General features: G+C 38.2%; 1 protein-coding gene across 1 annotated transcript; it reads right to left on the bottom strand.

Moving 5' to 3' along the window:
* Positions 1-2,269: 2,269 nt before the first annotated feature.
* On the bottom strand, positions 2,270-17,199 carry tmem37 (transmembrane protein 37). Its single transcript, XM_069930520.1, has 3 exons — positions 16,798-17,199; positions 10,086-10,160; positions 2,270-4,974 (listed from the first exon to the last, which is right to left on the bottom strand). The coding sequence occupies exons 1-3, from the start codon at positions 16,819-16,821 to the stop codon at positions 4,402-4,404; spliced, it is 672 nt and encodes a 223-aa protein (XP_069786621.1). The 5' UTR covers positions 16,822-17,199; the 3' UTR covers positions 2,270-4,401.
* Between the last annotated feature and the right edge of the window lie 478 nt (positions 17,200-17,677).

The raw sequence follows: 17,677 nt of genomic DNA, 5'->3' as shown, positions 1-17,677 counted from the left end.
GGTTTAGAACAGTGATTTTCAACCTTCCCTTCCACTCACATACCACTTAAGCAATCCCTTACTAATCACAGAGCACTAATAGCATAAGAATTTCTTAGTTGTTATGAACCCAGAAAACCCCAAAACCCATCAGCAATAGATATTCACCAAGACAAATGGTTACTTAAACAAAAGTTGCTTTTATCTTTAAACATGAAAACAGAATCACACTCGAACTTATCACTGTAGACTTAACTAACCTAACCCCTTTCTCATTCTAAGCACACATGTATGTAATGTGTGCGTAAGTTCCAAAAAGTTATTTGATTCGCGGTCCAATCTCACTTATCATTCCTCCAAGTTCACTGGTTGCAGGCAATTCTTATACTATGCACATAATTTAACATGTATAAAGTTCACCAGTCTTTGGTGCTTGAAAGATTCGTCGGTTTTCAGAGAGATTTATGTATGCTGACACCCACAATGATTCACTTCCATCAGCCACTTCAGTGTCTTGCTGAAGAAACTTGCCCCCTCAAGGTTCTGCAGATGATAACCTTTTTCTTTAAGGTCACCACAGAGTGCCTTTTTGTTTCTCCTATTCCAAGTGAAACATTAGACAGCCAGTCTTTTCCTCTTGCAAGAACCACAAGGGTTTGACCAGGCTGAACTAAGCACTCACAACCCATCTTCTAAATGGGGCTTTCCACAAGCTTGCTAGCTTGTCCTGTTCCAGTTGCTGCTGCTGACTGTAAAACTGTAGGACTTATCTCTGTCTCTCTCTCAAAGAGAAAGCGTTTTACTCTCTCTGCTTACAAAACCACATGACCCTTCTAGAACAGCAAGTTCCACTCCAGACAGAATGCAGCTCCAACAAGGTCTTTCATCTGTTGCTATTTTGTAAACAACCACCCATTAGTGAAGTCTCTTGGGCACTCTCCAAAGCTTTTGCAAAGACTGTTAGCCCCAACATGTCTAGCATGAGCAGAGCTCCAATATTTTAAATAAGATCTGTTTTAAAGTGTTTGTATGTGACCCTGCTCCAATTTATCTTCCAAAAACATATCTTGATTCTGTCAGAGTGGAAAAAGGTTGAGAACCACTGGTGTAATCCAAATATTCCACTCACAATTAAAGTTTGAGTTTCCTTTATTGTCATATACATAATTTATTTTGTTTGCCCTCTAAAGATACACAAAGGGGTACAACTAGCCTGAGGCCCTTTTAAAGCTCTGCTCACCAGGATTCTGAGTTCCAATACCTGGCTCCCTCAAGCCTGGTGTAAGGCCAGCAGCCATCAAACCCCTTGCTAGTTTGCCGCTATGGTCTCCTACCCTATCAGGCCTTTTCCCAGGCTTCTCCTGCTCTGGTACCTACCACCTGTGCTCAGCTCACCCAGAGCCTGCAATCCTTGTGTACTCATGTTAAAGGCTTCTACGTTGTTGCCATTAATGCAGCTAACATCCTTGTCTATTAGCTTGATTTCTTTTTTGAAAACTATATTATCCATACAGCAACTTGAAGTCAGATGTTCTCCACTGACATCTTTGTTAATCTGACAATCTTCCTGTGATCTATCTCACAATTAAAATTCATTGAGTGGTGTTATATTTCTGTGGTAAAGTGACTAACTCTTTGCACAAGGTCAAGTGCATTTTAATTTAAGTGTATTTTTAGTAATAGAAAGCGTATTAAATACGATCAAACAATCTCATTAGCCTGAAAAGGATAGATTTCTTCAGGTATGATTTATTGAAGGAAATTTTTAAAGTGTACCTTTCAATAATTTATTTCTTCTGTACTCACAATTCAATCTTCACTTTCTTCGCCTTGTTTCTTTTTTTGTTTGAGACCAAGTTCACTTATTTTAATTTCTTTGTCATTGCATTTGCTATTAAGGAGATGCAATTTAATTTTCCAAATCATTTGGGCCCCAAATTCTCTTGTTCTTTGCTACATAATTGCCAACTTGTATTTAAAGCAACTTGCTAAATATTTGAAACCAAAATATTCAAGAGTTGGTTTAAACAGTGGAAAATGTCTAAATATCCCTGCTTCAACAAATTAACATAAAATGGAATCCGCTAACTGATCTTCAGTCAAAGTAACCCCTAAGTTTATATCCTTCAGTTTGAGAAGGGAGTGCACAGTAATGCTTCATGAAATTGGAAAGAACTTTTAATTTGCATGTCAACTAACACAATTAAACAACCGAGACTTTAGTGATCTCTTTACAGTACTGGCAAATGATCATATTCAAAATTAATAATACTTAATAACAATTGAAATCCTTGTTTATTTTGGCATTATCAGCCTGAAATGCAACAGTACCTGAAAACATACAGCAATATTTTTAATAATCTGTATTGAGAAAATATTTTATAACAAATGTGTAATTCAGAGAGAAAAAAGTGATCACACCAATGCGGATTTAGAGCTTAATTGTTATAAATCATTCACAAAATGGTGCAATCAAAAACAGGTTTATCAAGATAAACAACTTAATTTAGTACAGATAACCATTAATCCAAAATGGGTGAGATTCAGGCAGTTTATCTTATATTTCATTTGAACAACAATTGTTAATTTTAATCTACATTGGTGATTAAAAAAAATTCTGCAAAGCACTCATACATTGGATTGGCCTTGCTCAGGCACTTCTCTGTGAAATGAATAACACAAGGCATAATTTTTTTTTAATTTAAAGATATAGCATGGTAACAAGCCCTTTTGTTCCATGAGACTGTGGTATCTAAATACATTCATGTGACCAATTAACCCTCTAACCCCACGTCCCCATACATGGGAGAAACTGGGGCACCTGGATAAAATCCAGGTGGACACAGGGAAAACAAACTCCTTAGACAGTGCCAGGTTCAAACTGGGTCAGTAGCACTCTAAAAGTTATGCTAATCATACTGTATTCAAATTAAAAACTTTATAAATCCATATTATATAATAGGTTCATGAAGATATAATACTTTCCCACAGCTTTATTGTTAAAAAATGTTGAATGTTATAAATTGCTTTTGAAAACCATTGTGCAAAACAAATTTGATATGGTGGGTGTTTTCCATGAATTGGTTTAGTTTCGTATCACTGTACATAAGGTAACCAGGTTATTGTATAGAAAATCTATTTCTCCCCATATTAACCATTGCATAAACATTCCTTCATATTGTATATCATTAATTCTGAAATGTGTGATCAAATCAAGACCATCCAGAAGAATGTGTGAATACAAAATACTTTACTGTGCAATTAAATGTTTAGTTTATAGTTAGAAATCTTGTTTAAAAATTATTTCAAACTACATTATTCAACTAATTGCATTGAACTCAATGCTTCAGTTTTGTTATTCTGCATATTCCCTTAAATGATTTTTTTTTTGCAAAATGAGCATCATTATGGTGGTGCTATGCAGTTGGCAGGATGCCACTTGGCATGATCTCATCAGAACAATAAAGTGCAAGCTGTTGACCCCAATATTGGTATCATATGGGATGATTTCTTCAATGTCGAACTATGAAGAATTGCATTGCCAGCAGAGAATAATAAAATGACTCTGTTCAGTATCAGCATTAAACCTTAGGTGTCAAATATAATTTCATGAGATTCAGAGCAAAAAGAAATCTGTTCTACCCCAACAACGTCCCTCAAAATAATTTCAGAGCAGCACCTGTACTGCATCAGTATCCATTCTCCTAATTCCCCCTGCCACAAGTTATTTCCAAAAATTTTCATTGATTCAGTCAATTTAATGTCAATTAGTGGACATTTTATATTGTAAACCTATCCCCAAAAGGATTGGTTTAAAATTTCCACATTAGTTTTACACAGAGCTCCTGCAGACAGAGGAGAAATTTTTCATCCAGCAAGTCTATGATGGATTCAAATCCAAATCCCATGAAGGTGAAAACCACAATGTAGTAAACTATAGGGCTATTATTAATTAATCAAGGACACTAGTTTTCAAATGAACCATGTGGCTATTTGCTTTTTGAAGCCAAAACCTGCAAAAAAAAATCATTTTCTTTAGGCAAGGAAGTAACAAGAATTTTCAAAGTGTTATTTCAATATTAAGATAATTATACTTTCTCTGCAATTGCCCAGCCCTATTGCAAAGTTGAATGATGTCAACCCACTTGGGTGCAATAAGTTTTTAAAAAAGCAATCTTGACTTAACAAATGAGCATCCCCACACATCTCAACAAGAAATTAGGTTTTTTTTGGCTGATTTTGGCATCAAATTATCAATTTCTTCTTGAATAGAAAGATAGAAACATAGAACTCCACTTTACAAAACAAGTAAAAAAAAGGAAATTGATGAGGTTTTACGATTTCACAGATCATCAAATAAACAGAATATTTGTGTTATACATTTACAGAAGCACTTTTTATAAACAGAAGAAATTAGGAAAATTATACATCTGTATGCCTATCTTTAACTGAGGATGTCATGCTGTACATTTGAAGACCACTAATACTACTGAGGAAAAAAAGGAAAGTGGCAATGAATTCGGACCAGAAAGCTACACTGAAGCCTGTAAATGTAATAAAGTTCCACAGCAGAATGACAAAGGTCAACATTCCAATAGACGTCATGGAGAAAGATAATAAAATGAGTCCAGAACCAAATGCCCACTTACGCCTGGCATAGGTATCTTGACAAAGCTGAGAAGTAATTAACATCTCCAGTCCAAACAATGCTAATACCACAGCAAGAGTGGTGGTGATCCTTGTGAAAACCAGGCCAGTATATAAACCATCAACCTCTGCCGCACTGATTTCAGTTGTACATTGAGCCTTGTGATCAAGCTCTAAAGTGCAGAAATGCCAGAGTCCAAATACCTTCTCGTTCACAAAGAGCCAGTGACCACAGCATACAGAAATGGAGGATAGAGCAATTGCTATCCCTGTGCAGAGAATGACAAGACTCCTGATGAATACATCCAGCATTGATCTTCCAGGCCTCCTGCACAGCAGACCTTGAACCTACATTGAAATATACATGTTAGTAAAGGACATTTTCAGAATTTATATTCAATTATTTCTTTTTTTTAAACTTTCATAAAGAAAATAGGGTTCTTATTCCTTTCAATACAGAGCTTTATTTTCAGGTACTTAGAAATTTTTAAATAGACTGTATGGCAGTAATTCATTCTTTAAACAACAGTACAAATAAAAGACACCATGATCTTTAAAAAGTAAAGGACTTAAATAATGCATGTGCATGGTAAATAATCTGAATGAAAAAAGCTGAGCTTTTGGCCATGCAGGTTTCCTAAATCAACCATTATGTAAGGAATAATAAGCTTATTTTGTGCAAGTTTGGATGAAGAATTTTAGTGTAGAAGAGTCAAACTTTATACATTTCAGACACCTATTTACTACATGGGCAAGAGGATGGATTAGCCACCAGATGGCCAATCTGGAAACAGTAATCAAGACTCTAGATAATATTACTAGCTTTAAAAAAAAAGCATTCTGCAATTCCTCTTGTCCTTGACTTCTCTGATTGGAGAAGGTCATACCTGAGGTATAATGCTGGAGTATGGGAGAAAAAAAACTACAAAAATAGCCTAATAATAGCTTATCCTGGCCTGGGTTCTTATCTGTTAACATTTATTGGGGAGGGGAAGGGTTAATATTCCCAGAACCTGAACTGTGTATTTACTTTTACTTATTCACAACATGGTAGAAGCTGATTCTGGCCACTTAAACCCATGCTGTCCAATAGTGCCCCATTAACATACAACCCTGTACAGTTTGGAGGGTGGGAGGAAACCAGAGCACCTAGAGAAACCCCACACATCATGGGGAGAGCCCAGTTTTACCTCCTCAATCACTAGATATTTTCATGGATCACCTCCGTCTAAACTTCCAGTATTGTGTCAAAACTCGCAGACAAGATAGGATATTTGTCGTTTTTGTCATCCCGTGTGAACGGCCACTGCCAGAAGGTAGGGAGACACCTCAGAACAGAAAAATCACACAAGATCTACGTTTAAAAAAAAAACAAATTTTCTCTTCACGACATTAAAAACCACTGAGCTAACCGAGGGGGCGTGAGTGCCATAAAACCTATGTTCTTCTATCATGTTGCACAGTGTACAGTGGATGCAACTACAGCTCAAAATATGTATGCTGGTGCACAAAGATATTGCAGTGTCACCCAGATCACACTAAAAAGTGGAAGTAAGGAATTTCAAAGAATGAAAATATCCACTGTTGATATTTGTGCATTGATCCATTTATCTTTTTACGTACACATTAGCAGCGATAAAGATTATGCCAGGTGTTATATTTGAAGTAATATTTCTAATTATTAAAATACAATTATATAACACCTAATCTAATTTAACCAATTTATCTAAAATTAACTAAATTTATATACAATTATCTAACCTGAACTTTAAATATACGCAAATATAAACCACTACATCTCAAGGCTCAGTTCTTGAAAGGCATCTCCAAGTTCAGAAATTCAATGATGACTCAACTTGAAATTGAGGCGTGCGGGCACCAGACAAAGGGTGAGATCACGGGTTTTTTTAAAGTAAGAATTAAACATTATTTAATGCTACTGGACCTGCTTAAAGTAATTTCTCAAAAATTTCTGAAAAATCTGGTTAACCTAAAAACGTGTGATCCCAAACATTTTGTATAATTGAAAATGTACAATTTGCAGGAGATCTGCAGGAGAACAGCCCTAAAAGGTGCTTAACCTTTTATCCAGGATTCCGAATACCAGCAACTTCCAAAAACTGGCACTTTTTACGGTAATGAAAATGCCCGACTGCCTCACTCCTCCTCCCCCCCCCCCACGTCCCGCCACCTCCCCCCATTTATTGGTCACCCCCCCGCCCATCCGTCAGTCATCCCACGCCCTTCCATCGGTCACCACCCCCCATCTAACTCCTGACGCACCAACAATTGTGCAGTGCTGCCGATCCCAGAGTTCACTCACGGCAGCAGCTGATGACAGCTCATTGCGGAGCAACGACCATCTTCGTAATGCATTCCCCATGCAGCTGGAACCCCTCTGCCAATAGCTGTCTGAGCCGGTTTTATTTTGAGATTTTACTTAAAATTTTTAAAAAAGCATGGTAGTGATATTATGGTCTTTATTTATCTAAATTCATTTAACACCCCACGCCCCTTGTTTTGTGCAATTTTGAAACTTTACATTTGCTTAAAGGGACCGTCATTTTAAAATGATTCCAAAATCCAGAAGATTCTGGACAACGGCAGGTGTCTGGTCCCGACGATCCCAGATAAAAGGTTAGGCACCTGTACTTGGAAAAGTTAACATTGAAACAGAAAAAGGTGGAAAAACCATGAAATGTTCTCTGGTTTCAGTAATAATTCGGATGATTGGTATTCCTCATTGGTCAGGATAACTTACACAAATAACCACTGTACCTTATGAATTTTAAACCCAGTATTAATATTTTTATGTAAAAGATTGCTCTGATTGGTAATTTAGCCATTAAGATGGAACTAATTAAATTGTTTTAAGGATGATGTAATGATAGCTTTCTTGTGAGAGTGTTATTTAAACCATAAAAACTCATTAACAAGCAATAATACCCACAGGACTATTTCACATGGTTTGTAATTAGCTTGTTAGTTTAGGAATGATATTGGTTCTACTGGTTAATAATTAAGAAACTCCAACCACATCGCCTCATCTACTCTGTCTCTATCACAAAGCATATCTAAAAGCAGACCCATTACAGGCCTGTTGATTCTGCCACTGTATTCTCCAGTTAATAAGGCATCATTATTTTCTCCAAGACTCCCTCTTCTCTACAACTAAAACCATTTTTGATTGTTAACTTCACTTGGCTCTCATGAATCAATAACTCGGTTTCTCTCCCCACAGCCGACACCTGAGCCGCTGAGAGCATTTTCAGTTTTTTTTAAAAAAGAAAGGCTTGCATGCCCTGGAGTTAAAACGCAACAATGTCAGAAGCTATGATTTTTGGAAATACCCACCCCATTAAATATCCTGACCATTATTCACAAACTGTGTTGGGAAATTAAACAAATTAAATCCACAGAATGCACGACACAAGCAAGTCTACACTGAACCCATGGAGTTTTATTCAATGACAGACATCACACGAACATGACATTTAATTTTTTATCCCTATTGGATATTAAAATGCATTACTTTACTCATGAACTCTTTTGTGCAATTGTGTTTTGCAAAGTAATTTCAGAAAGAGACAAGAATATTTGTAACTAATAAAAAACAGATAATGCTGAAAACATTTCTCTTGCTGGCCAACTTACTGATTCTGTTTCCAGCATTTTTGGTTTCAATATTTCTAAAATTATTTATATTTTGATTTTTATATTTTTTTGTTGCAATATCTGAGCAAGTCTATAATGGAAAAGCATTGTTATGTGCAACTGGTGGAAAGAGTCTGCTTTAAACTATTTTTGTCATAACCTAGTTATTTTCAAAATACATAATCTTTGGATTGAGCTGTAACTGTCTTTGGGAGGAGGGGAATAGAACACACAATGAGTTATTTATTGCAGCAAACTGACGAATTGAGTTTCTCTTAAACTGGTTCTTCCAGTAGGTGGCACAAGCAAATCATTAAAATTTTCCAATTATTCTACAAAGCAAAATCTTGAAAATTATACCAAAAGTAGTTTCCCTTTCTTTGTATGAGACACAATGAGAACACAGAACATTACAGAATACTACAGGCCCTTCGGCCCACAATGTTGTGCTGACCTATATCAACCGACCACACAATCAAGTTAATCCACTCCTTCCTCACCGCCCATTTGTCTTACATTCCTGTGCTATACAACTGTCTTTTAAATGTCCCTTTTGTATCAGCCTCTTTCACCACCATCTCCAGCAGTGCATTCCAGGCATCTGTATAAAAATACTGCCTCTGACATCACCCCTAAATCTTCCTCCATTCACCTCAAACAGATGTTCTCTAGTATCGCTATTTTTTTTACCCTGGCTGTCCATTTTTTCTATGCCCCTCAATCTTGTATACCTTTATTAAGTTGCCTCACGTCCAGGGTTGGCGCCAGAGCAAGTCTTAAGAGGGGGCATTAACCACAAGGGGCACAATCTGACCTCCGAAAATACTTTCAGGTGGGGGGGGGGGGTTGGGTGGTGATGCCCTGCGCATGCCTGTGATCTCCCTCTGGCATCAGTATCTGGTCTCAGAGCATGTGCCATGGTCTCCTTCAGGAGCTCTCGAGCATTCACAGAGTCCCAGTGATGTTTGAGGTGTACGCTCAGCATTGCACGCTTAGCATTGTGTGGTAGACTGCGATAAACAGTCATAGAAGCAAGACTTTCTCTACACTGCAATTCATTCAGTTCATTATCATCTGTCTGTACATATAGAGCCAGGCATAACAGCATTTCTTATACCACGGTGCACAGACCCACACATACACATAGGCACACACAGCGCACTGCACACATATGCAAAAATAAAGTAAAAATACAGAGCTATCAGCCGCCTACCATGAACCTCCTCAGTGCACCTCCCTGACAGGTAGCACAGGGGAACAGCCTCCATCAGCGTGAAGACTGGGGCAGGTTCCACAGGCCCTCGGCCCCGCAGGATGGATGCGATGCTGCGGACCACTGCACAGACCCTTCTCACCCCATGCTCCTCACCCATAATTCCCCCCCCCCCCCAGGGGATGTCTCCTGCTTTGTCTCGTCAACCTTGCTGTGATGCATTGCGGGTGACAGGCCTGCACATTTCCCTCGTGCTGGCACAGCAATTCCAGCTGCATGGGGGATCATTGATCTCGCTGTGACGCTAGATGCTAGAATGTGGGTCATAACACCTCTTGGAGGGGCAATGCCCACGAATGCCCCGCCCCCCAACCTGTGCCAACCCCACTCGCATCCTCCATTGCTTCAAAGGGAAAAGCCCTAGCTCACTCAACCTTGTATTTTATGGTAATGATTCATTAACATTTAAAAAAATGTTAAAACCAATCAGTAATTCATCAACAATTGAAAGTGGGAAATTGCAAGATGAATCCAAAGTTTAATTGCTTTTTAAAACTTTTTAAACAGTTTCAGGATTTATAAAATAACTTACCTTAAGCAAGTATTCATTTTGTTTACAAAACATCTTCACCTTTGTTGGTGTGTGCTTGTCATTTCCACCATTTGTCTGCAAGATACAAATCCAAACAGTAAGTGGACTTCAAGTCTTTTGACACCCAAAGTACCCCTCCTTGTCTGCAGCTTCCAAGCACTCTAAAGCCTGCACTAGTTTCAGAGAAAAATGCAACAGCTAGATGGAACAGAGCCCTTTTATCAGCTCAGTTCATTTCAATTTGTGTACCTGGTTGAGAAATAGGCAATTGTCTAGCATTATCTAAAAGAGATATGATGTTAAACATTAACTTATGAACACTGAAGCAGGCATTAGATTTACTAAGTCTAAGAGTACTTGATCCTTTTTGGTGGCAACATTAAAACTGCAAAGATGTTTGTTGACTAATTCTAGCAGAAACATTACTGCTTCACTAAATTTGATTATCAGTGTTTTTTATCAACACCGTGGCTCCATTCAAGAGCCAATCATGACTGTGTTTAACGTTTCAGTATTGAATGCATAAAAATAATCCCTTTGTGCCAAGAATTTTAATTAGACAAAATTACAGGGTTTAACCTTCTAACCATAACCATTTCCATATCAAATCTTAAAAAGTGGAGTGAGATTTACTCAATTGAATTAAGGCCCATATTAATGTTGGTGTTTGTGTAAGAAAAATAAGATTCTTAAATGGACATGATTTTCTGACATCAAAAAGCAATTAGAACAACTGAAAATTAATTGGCCTGTTTGAACATCATTCAGAAATGTAACTAATGGTTGTAAAGTTACTGCAACTCATTGTTGGTAAATAAAAATTCACATTACTGTTAGATTACTAAACACATTTGTTCTGAATCTTCATCCAAAACACGTTAACTGAAGAAATCAAGCTTAAGGTTTTTCTTTGCTATTGCCTCTTTCACTCGTCACTTTCTCCATACCTTGATGAAGGCATCAAGCCTGAAACATTGTTTGTGTATCTTTATGATATAAAGAACGCTGATTGACCCGCTGAGTTTCTCCAGCCTTGTGTTTTACTTCAATCATGGTGTCTGCAGATATTTGTGTTTGACTTCTTTTGTTTTTCTCCAAGTTTTTAACTCAATATCCAATCTTTGATGAGTATTTTGATTGGAAAAAGGGTTACCTATGTGCACCTGGCCATTAATCATCTATGCAGTACAACTTGGACACCAGTTTTTTTGAAAAAGACATCCAGCATGGTAACAGGCTGTTCTGACCCCTGAGCCTGTGCTGTCCAAATACCCAAATTAACTTGCAATCCCATATGTGCTTTTTTTGAAAGGTAGGAAGAAACCGGAGTGCCCGGAAGAAACCCACACAGACACAATGGACAAACTCCTTACAATGCCGAATTCAAACCCAGATAACTGGAGTTGAAATCCACTAACCATGCCACCAGTCAACCTAGGCCCCTTCCCACTGGATCAAGTCCACATGGTATCTCATGTACTGCAAAGATGTTTGTTGACTAATTCTAGCAGAAACATTACTGCTTCACTAAATTTGATTATCAGTGTTTTTATCAACACCGTGGCTCCATTCAAGAGCCAATCATGACTGTGTTTAAAAAGCCTATCAATTATTACCTGTCCAATTTTAAACAAGGCAATTTCCACTCGTCAATATGAAAATGGGAACCTTGGTTGTCAGGACCTCATGTATAGTCCCAAAGGGACAGGCTTAAATGATGCTCCACTATCGTAATCCAGGAACTCAGAATATGTTGCCATTGTTTTCATAGTGACACTGGATAGGAGATGGTCAATGCAGATTTAGACAATGGATATACCTTTTTCTGGCAGGGCAAATTGGAAGAATGGTGCTGTCTTCATTTTGCCATGGGAAAGAGCTCAACAGGCAAGATATAGGGAAGATAGTTCCCCTTGCTGAGAATCCAAAACTAAGGATCAATTTGGTGTATTTGGACAGCACAAGTTTGTGCTCAGAGAGGGCCTGTTACAGTGCAGTATCTCTAAATTTAAAAAAAAAGTTAAAATATGGATAGGCCATTTAAGCCAATGAAGTGAGGAGTATTTTCTTCACTCAAAAGGTGGTGAGTCTTTGAAATTCTCCAACCCCCAGAGAGACGTGAAGACATGGTCATTACTGATCTCTGTTTGGAATGCATTTAGATTTCTGGATATTCAAGGAAACAATGGATATGTGGATAGGGCAAGAAAATAGAGTTAAGATAGATCAGCCATGAATTATTGAATGGCAGAGCTGGCTCAAGGGATGGATTGGCCTATTCATACTGTTTTTGTTTTTATATCATATTTAATATTTTTAATATATTAAATATACACATCCAGTATAAATCTACCAATGTTCACTTTCTGTTTAAAAGGTATTGCATAGGTCTGTTGACCAAACTGGAAGTTCCCTGCTATACTTAAAGACCACCAGATGCTTGTATCCTGTTGTGTTTGTTACCTGCTTGGGGTTCAGTTGAAGACCCACTGCTGCAAATAAAAGGTTGTATTTACCTGAAGCTCCTCTAATCAAGCAATTGTTTTATGCACTCAAGATCAGAGACAGAGTTGAATGTCAAGGAAACAAGCCCTTCAGCTCAACTTGTCCACACTCTCCAAGATAATGCCACTTGCCTGCATTCGGCCCTCATTCCTCGCAACGCATGCTATCCAGCATCTGTTCAAATAACAATTCTCTCTATTTCTACCATTTCCTGAGCCAGCACAATTCCATACACTATACCTGCTACCCTGTGCATGAAGACATTTTTCCTTTTTGATTTGAGGGGCATCTTTTTTCCCCACACCGCAGCCAGTTCAGAAGAACCCGTACTTCATATTCTAGCTCTGATTTTTCATGACATTTTCTCCCACGTCACATTGCTTGTCATTGCTAACCCTCTTCTGCATCAATAGAAACCCTCCTCTCGTCGTGACCGCTAACAGTTCTTAAACTCGAACAAACTTTTACCAGCACAATTCACATCATGTACAATAAACAAAAGTGCTGGAGAAACTCATGCAGATCCACAGGAAGTATGGACACCCCAGCTTCTATAGATTTTCTTGCGTAACAACAATTCACATCAAGTAGAATCAATGATGCCTTTCCAAAAGAATTAAAATATGCGGTTGAAACTTTTATAAAAGGCAAGGGAAAAAGCAAGGAAAGGCAGAAATGAGCAATTAATTAGCCAATCTGGTGCAAGAAATAGACTCCCAATGCACAATTTTCTGATTCACTTCCAGTCCACCTAAAAACAAATCCATAACTTCTTGAATATATTAGTCAAGGCCACTGATGGTGCTTGAACTTTTCAATATTATGTCCAAAACAGGACTTCTTAGCGATCATCAATTTATTTTGTAAATATAGTTTAAGACCAGAGCCTACTGTTCTTTGTTTAAAATGTTTATCGTAAAATAAAACTAAACCACATAGCAGACTTTTGCAGCAGATATTTTTGACATCTTTAAACCATTTTTAATCTGGTACAAGTGCCAAGCACAGAAATTTTTTTTTTGGTTTACAAAAATAGGGATGGGTTTCAATTTTTATGGGACAGGCTTGAGTTAAATGTGAGGGACAAAAACAAATCTAGTCTTTTGTAGTAGTTATCAAGTCCAAGCTTTTTTTTTAAATGTACCACATCAAGCAGAAACTGTGAAGAGCAGATGTTCTGTGTCGACATTAATAAATCCTTCATGGTCAAATAGAAAAGCAAACATTTTACGAGGTTAAATCTGTATCAATGATCATAACAAAAGAGAAATTGTGAAGCATCAGGCACAACATTAACAGCTGTTGGAAGCATGGCTGACTTTTATTTACCTTCCTCCCTCAACAAGCCTCATAAATCGTAAAGATAAAAAGCCTATCAATTATTGCCTGCTTTCGATGGGAGGGGGGAGGTAGGGAGGGTGGGATGGGAGGAGGGAGGGGGGGGAGAAAATGGCACTGTATATATTTGAAAAGGAAAAAGTATGTATCATGGTTAATGTAGTTTATGGTGTGAAAAATAAAAAAATTAAAAAAAAATTATTGCCTGCTTTCCAGAGCAACACCATTTTAACTGTGATTTTAAAACTACCCATTAATTAACAGGAACTTAAGAATAAATGCATTTTTTAATAATACAGTCTTTTGTATACTTATAATTACTGAAAAACTTGTCTATATGTTTTAAGCATGATAAACTTCTGTACGTTATCTGGGAAATGGCCCTCACCTTCTCAGGTTTTACAGATTCATCTACTTGGTGAAGCCAAGCCCCACATTTTAAAATCTGCTGCTGTGAAGACTACCTTTGTCACATTCCAAAATCGTTCCCCTCAAAGCTACCAAAAATCATGACTTCCTCAGTACAGGTAAAAGCAGCTCTGACCTTGCATGCCCTTCATACCATTGCCAAGTATATTTTTAAATCTATGAGAGACTAAGAATATACAAAAATAGAAGGGTTCTTAGTTTTGAAAATAGTTGTGGGTGAGATAATGGAAGAGCACTTACATTTCTGTACCAATAATCCAGATGCCTGGATTGTTGGATGGATGGATGGTCAGATGGATGGAGAGGTAAAGATATATAATTGATGTTTTTGGCCTCAGCACTTCAAGATAATATATATCTTTATTTTCTGTGGAAGCTGTGAGACCTGCTGAGTTCCTGCAACATTTCTGTGTTTTTACTACAATCACAGTATCTGCAGACATTCATGTTTCACAACAATCAGGAGACCTGGTTTAAATCCCACCATGGCATCTGAGGAATTTAAATTCAGATTAATTGCCTGGGATTTGGGGAAAATAACTGTTTTAGTAATGAGAACCACAAAAATTAATTGGAATGCTGTGAAAAACCCAACTGATTTATAAATATCCTTCAGGGGAGAAAAATTGCTACCAATCTGGCTGATCTCCGACCTATTCCATTTAGTTGACACTTAAATGGCCTCGGAAACAGTCTAGCAAGCCACTTGGTTGTACTGTTACGAGAAACAATAAAACTGGATGGACAAATAGCCCAGTGATAATACCTTCAGCAAAAGTACTGCAGCAATTCACCATCCCTTTTTCCAGTACTATTAGGCTTGGGAAAGAAACACTGGCCTTGTTAGTGACACAAAGATTTCCCCACCAAAATTGTATAAATAGAATTAAAATAGTCACATATCAATGCCCAAGATAAAACCCCAGAATACCATGAAATTAAAAATAGCATTTGATACACATTATTCAATCATAAATCAGTTTCCCTAATGGCATGACATTTTGTTCTAAAGGCACTTATTTTCTTCTATTGATCATGTGCAAAAAAAGACAAAGGAAATTTTGTTCTATACAAACATCTCATTTGGTCCTCTCCCAAACAAAACATTGCTATTTTCCATATGAAGCAAAAATTAACAAACATTTGTTCGGCAAATGACTATTTTTCCAGTTTGCATAAAGCTGAAAGGCAATAATCAACTAAGTCTGATCATTTTCTCATTCTTCATTTCACACTGTGTCACAGTTGCTACATTATCAGTAATCAAAAATAATGAATTATAAGATTATGGATCCTGCCTGAGGAGTAATTTCCTTGTGCTCTTTCCAAATATTATTCAGAATTTTTTTTAAAATTAAGGTCATAAATACAATCCAGTACTTGTAACTATGAACAAATAATACGTTGAACAGAAAATATAGTAATAAAGGTGCTTCATGGAAATATTTGACATAGAGATTGAGATTTAGAAACTAGTCAATAGAGATTACCACATTAAAATAGTAACTATTATACAAAACATCATTCATGAGGCACTAATCCTAAAAAAAATGTTCCTCCATGTAGGATTTGGAAATCTACTTCCTTATTTATTTTTCTAAGCTGTGAATTATAAATTGGCAGGCATTTTAATGGTAACAATAGGTTACAACTCCGGGAGGTTAATGATTCATGCTCAATGTAAGAATCTAGATGCAGCAGAAAAATGCCGAATCGCCGAGAACAATTTTCTAGACGAAGGAATTCTCTCTCTTCAAGATCATATTGATAGTTTCACCAATTCTCCACTGGCAGGGTTTCATTTATACTTTGGGTAAGGTCAGGATTGAACTCGGAGCTGAAACGAAAAATTGGGTACAACGCAAAACCTGTAGATCACTGTCCACACATTAGTTACATTCTGACCTCCAACCTCTTAGTAGAAATTGCAGGAGACTCTATCTGCTAATAATATTAACTCACCTATAGGACATTTTTGGGAGATGCAGTTGTACACTTTATACATTAGTAAATTGATAAGAAATGTACAAAAGGTCAGGAGGAGGAATTAGGTCCAATATGTGGGGTCAGAGCCCTGCTGAGACAGGTGAAAATACTTTGGCTCAAACCACCTCTTGAAAGCAAATATCCCCAACTCGTCGTCATGGTTGAGTGGTAAAAGCCGTGGAGTTGGAACAGCAAACGGATTTTATTATGATTTAAAGTCCATTAGCACTTCCAAACATCTAAAGAAACATGCTGTGGTTTAAAAGACAACATGTGTCGTTTCTGCCCACTTTTCTACCCTTCCCTCCATTTGTCTTGCATGGAATTTCCAGCTCGCCGTTAGGAAATGGGCTTCGGCCAAATACCAACCTAAACACTGATTTAAAACCACACTAGGTTGGAATTAATTCCGACTTGGAGCCGTCGTTTCCCATTGGAAAGAAGCGGAGTCTACCTGTAGCCGGAGTGCAGCCTTCATGCTTTGAGCGTGGAAACAACTCGGAGCCGGAGAGGCGAAGTTTCACCACTCACAAGTCGGGCTCGGACTTTCTGATGAACGAGCTGCGTTCTGGAGAGGAAGGGCCACGGTGAAGGCTCCTTTGTGCTGACTCGGCTGGGGGGGAAAAAACCAGGCGGTTCCCCACTCGTTGCGAAACCTCAGGCTCCAATGCCGCCTGGCTGGGGTTTGATCCAGGGCAATGGACCAAGCCCGGAGGCACAAGCGACTGAAATGTGGAGCAAAAACCCTCCCGAACCAACTCGGCGGAGTCCGGCAGCCTCGGGGACGCGAGGCAGGGACTCGGCTCGAAACGCCTCCACTTGAGCCTGAAGCAATTCATTGTTTCGTTTCAGTGAAGCCCTGTGCAATGAACGTGTCAACTCACGGGTGCTCCATAAGAAGGACGTGCTTTCACGCACGGGCGAAACTTGTGAGTCAGCGACTTATTTGTTGTCAACAAGTTGGAAAAAGTCCCTTGGAAATCAAAAGAAGGGACGAATGAATGAATACGCGTTCCAGCAAGGAACAGCACAGGGGACACTGCAAGTCCAGGGCGCTCCCATTCAGCCCAACTGCCTGAGTCCCACTGCTGAGTTTCTCCAGCTTTGTGTTTTTAAGCTTTGCTGGAGAATTCTTAAAAAGCACCGTGAGGAGGAGGGTCAGAAATAAACCCTCAGCTGCTCTGCATTTGTTCATTTCAACGGTGCAACTAGTCCTCGCCACTGCCCTGGGGTTTCTTTTTAAGAAGAGTTGAGCACACCTTATACCTGGGTGACCTAGTCTGATACAATTTTTAAGTGTTCCAAGCTGTGACGTCATGAAGTAGCCAATCAGA

This window comes from Narcine bancroftii, chromosome 4 (assembly GCF_036971445.1).
Source record: "Narcine bancroftii isolate sNarBan1 chromosome 4, sNarBan1.hap1, whole genome shotgun sequence".
NCBI classification, from domain to species: domain Eukaryota; kingdom Metazoa; phylum Chordata; class Chondrichthyes; order Torpediniformes; family Narcinidae; genus Narcine; species Narcine bancroftii.
This window is presented reverse-complemented; position numbering and strand designations above follow the sequence as displayed.

Excerpts from the sequence above, each read along its gene's own strand:
- tmem37 (XM_069930520.1), bottom strand. The coding sequence starts at position 16,821 with ATGAAGGCTGCACTCCGGCTACAG. Across the intron at positions 10,161-16,797 it reads AGGCTGCACTCCGGCTACAG|ACAAATGGTGGAAATGACAA; the intron begins GTAGACTCCGCT and ends TGTATCTTGCAG. Across the intron at positions 4,975-10,085 it reads AAAATGAATACTTGCTTAAG|GTTCAAGGTCTGCTGTGCAG; the intron begins GTAAGTTATTTT and ends ATTTCAATGTAG.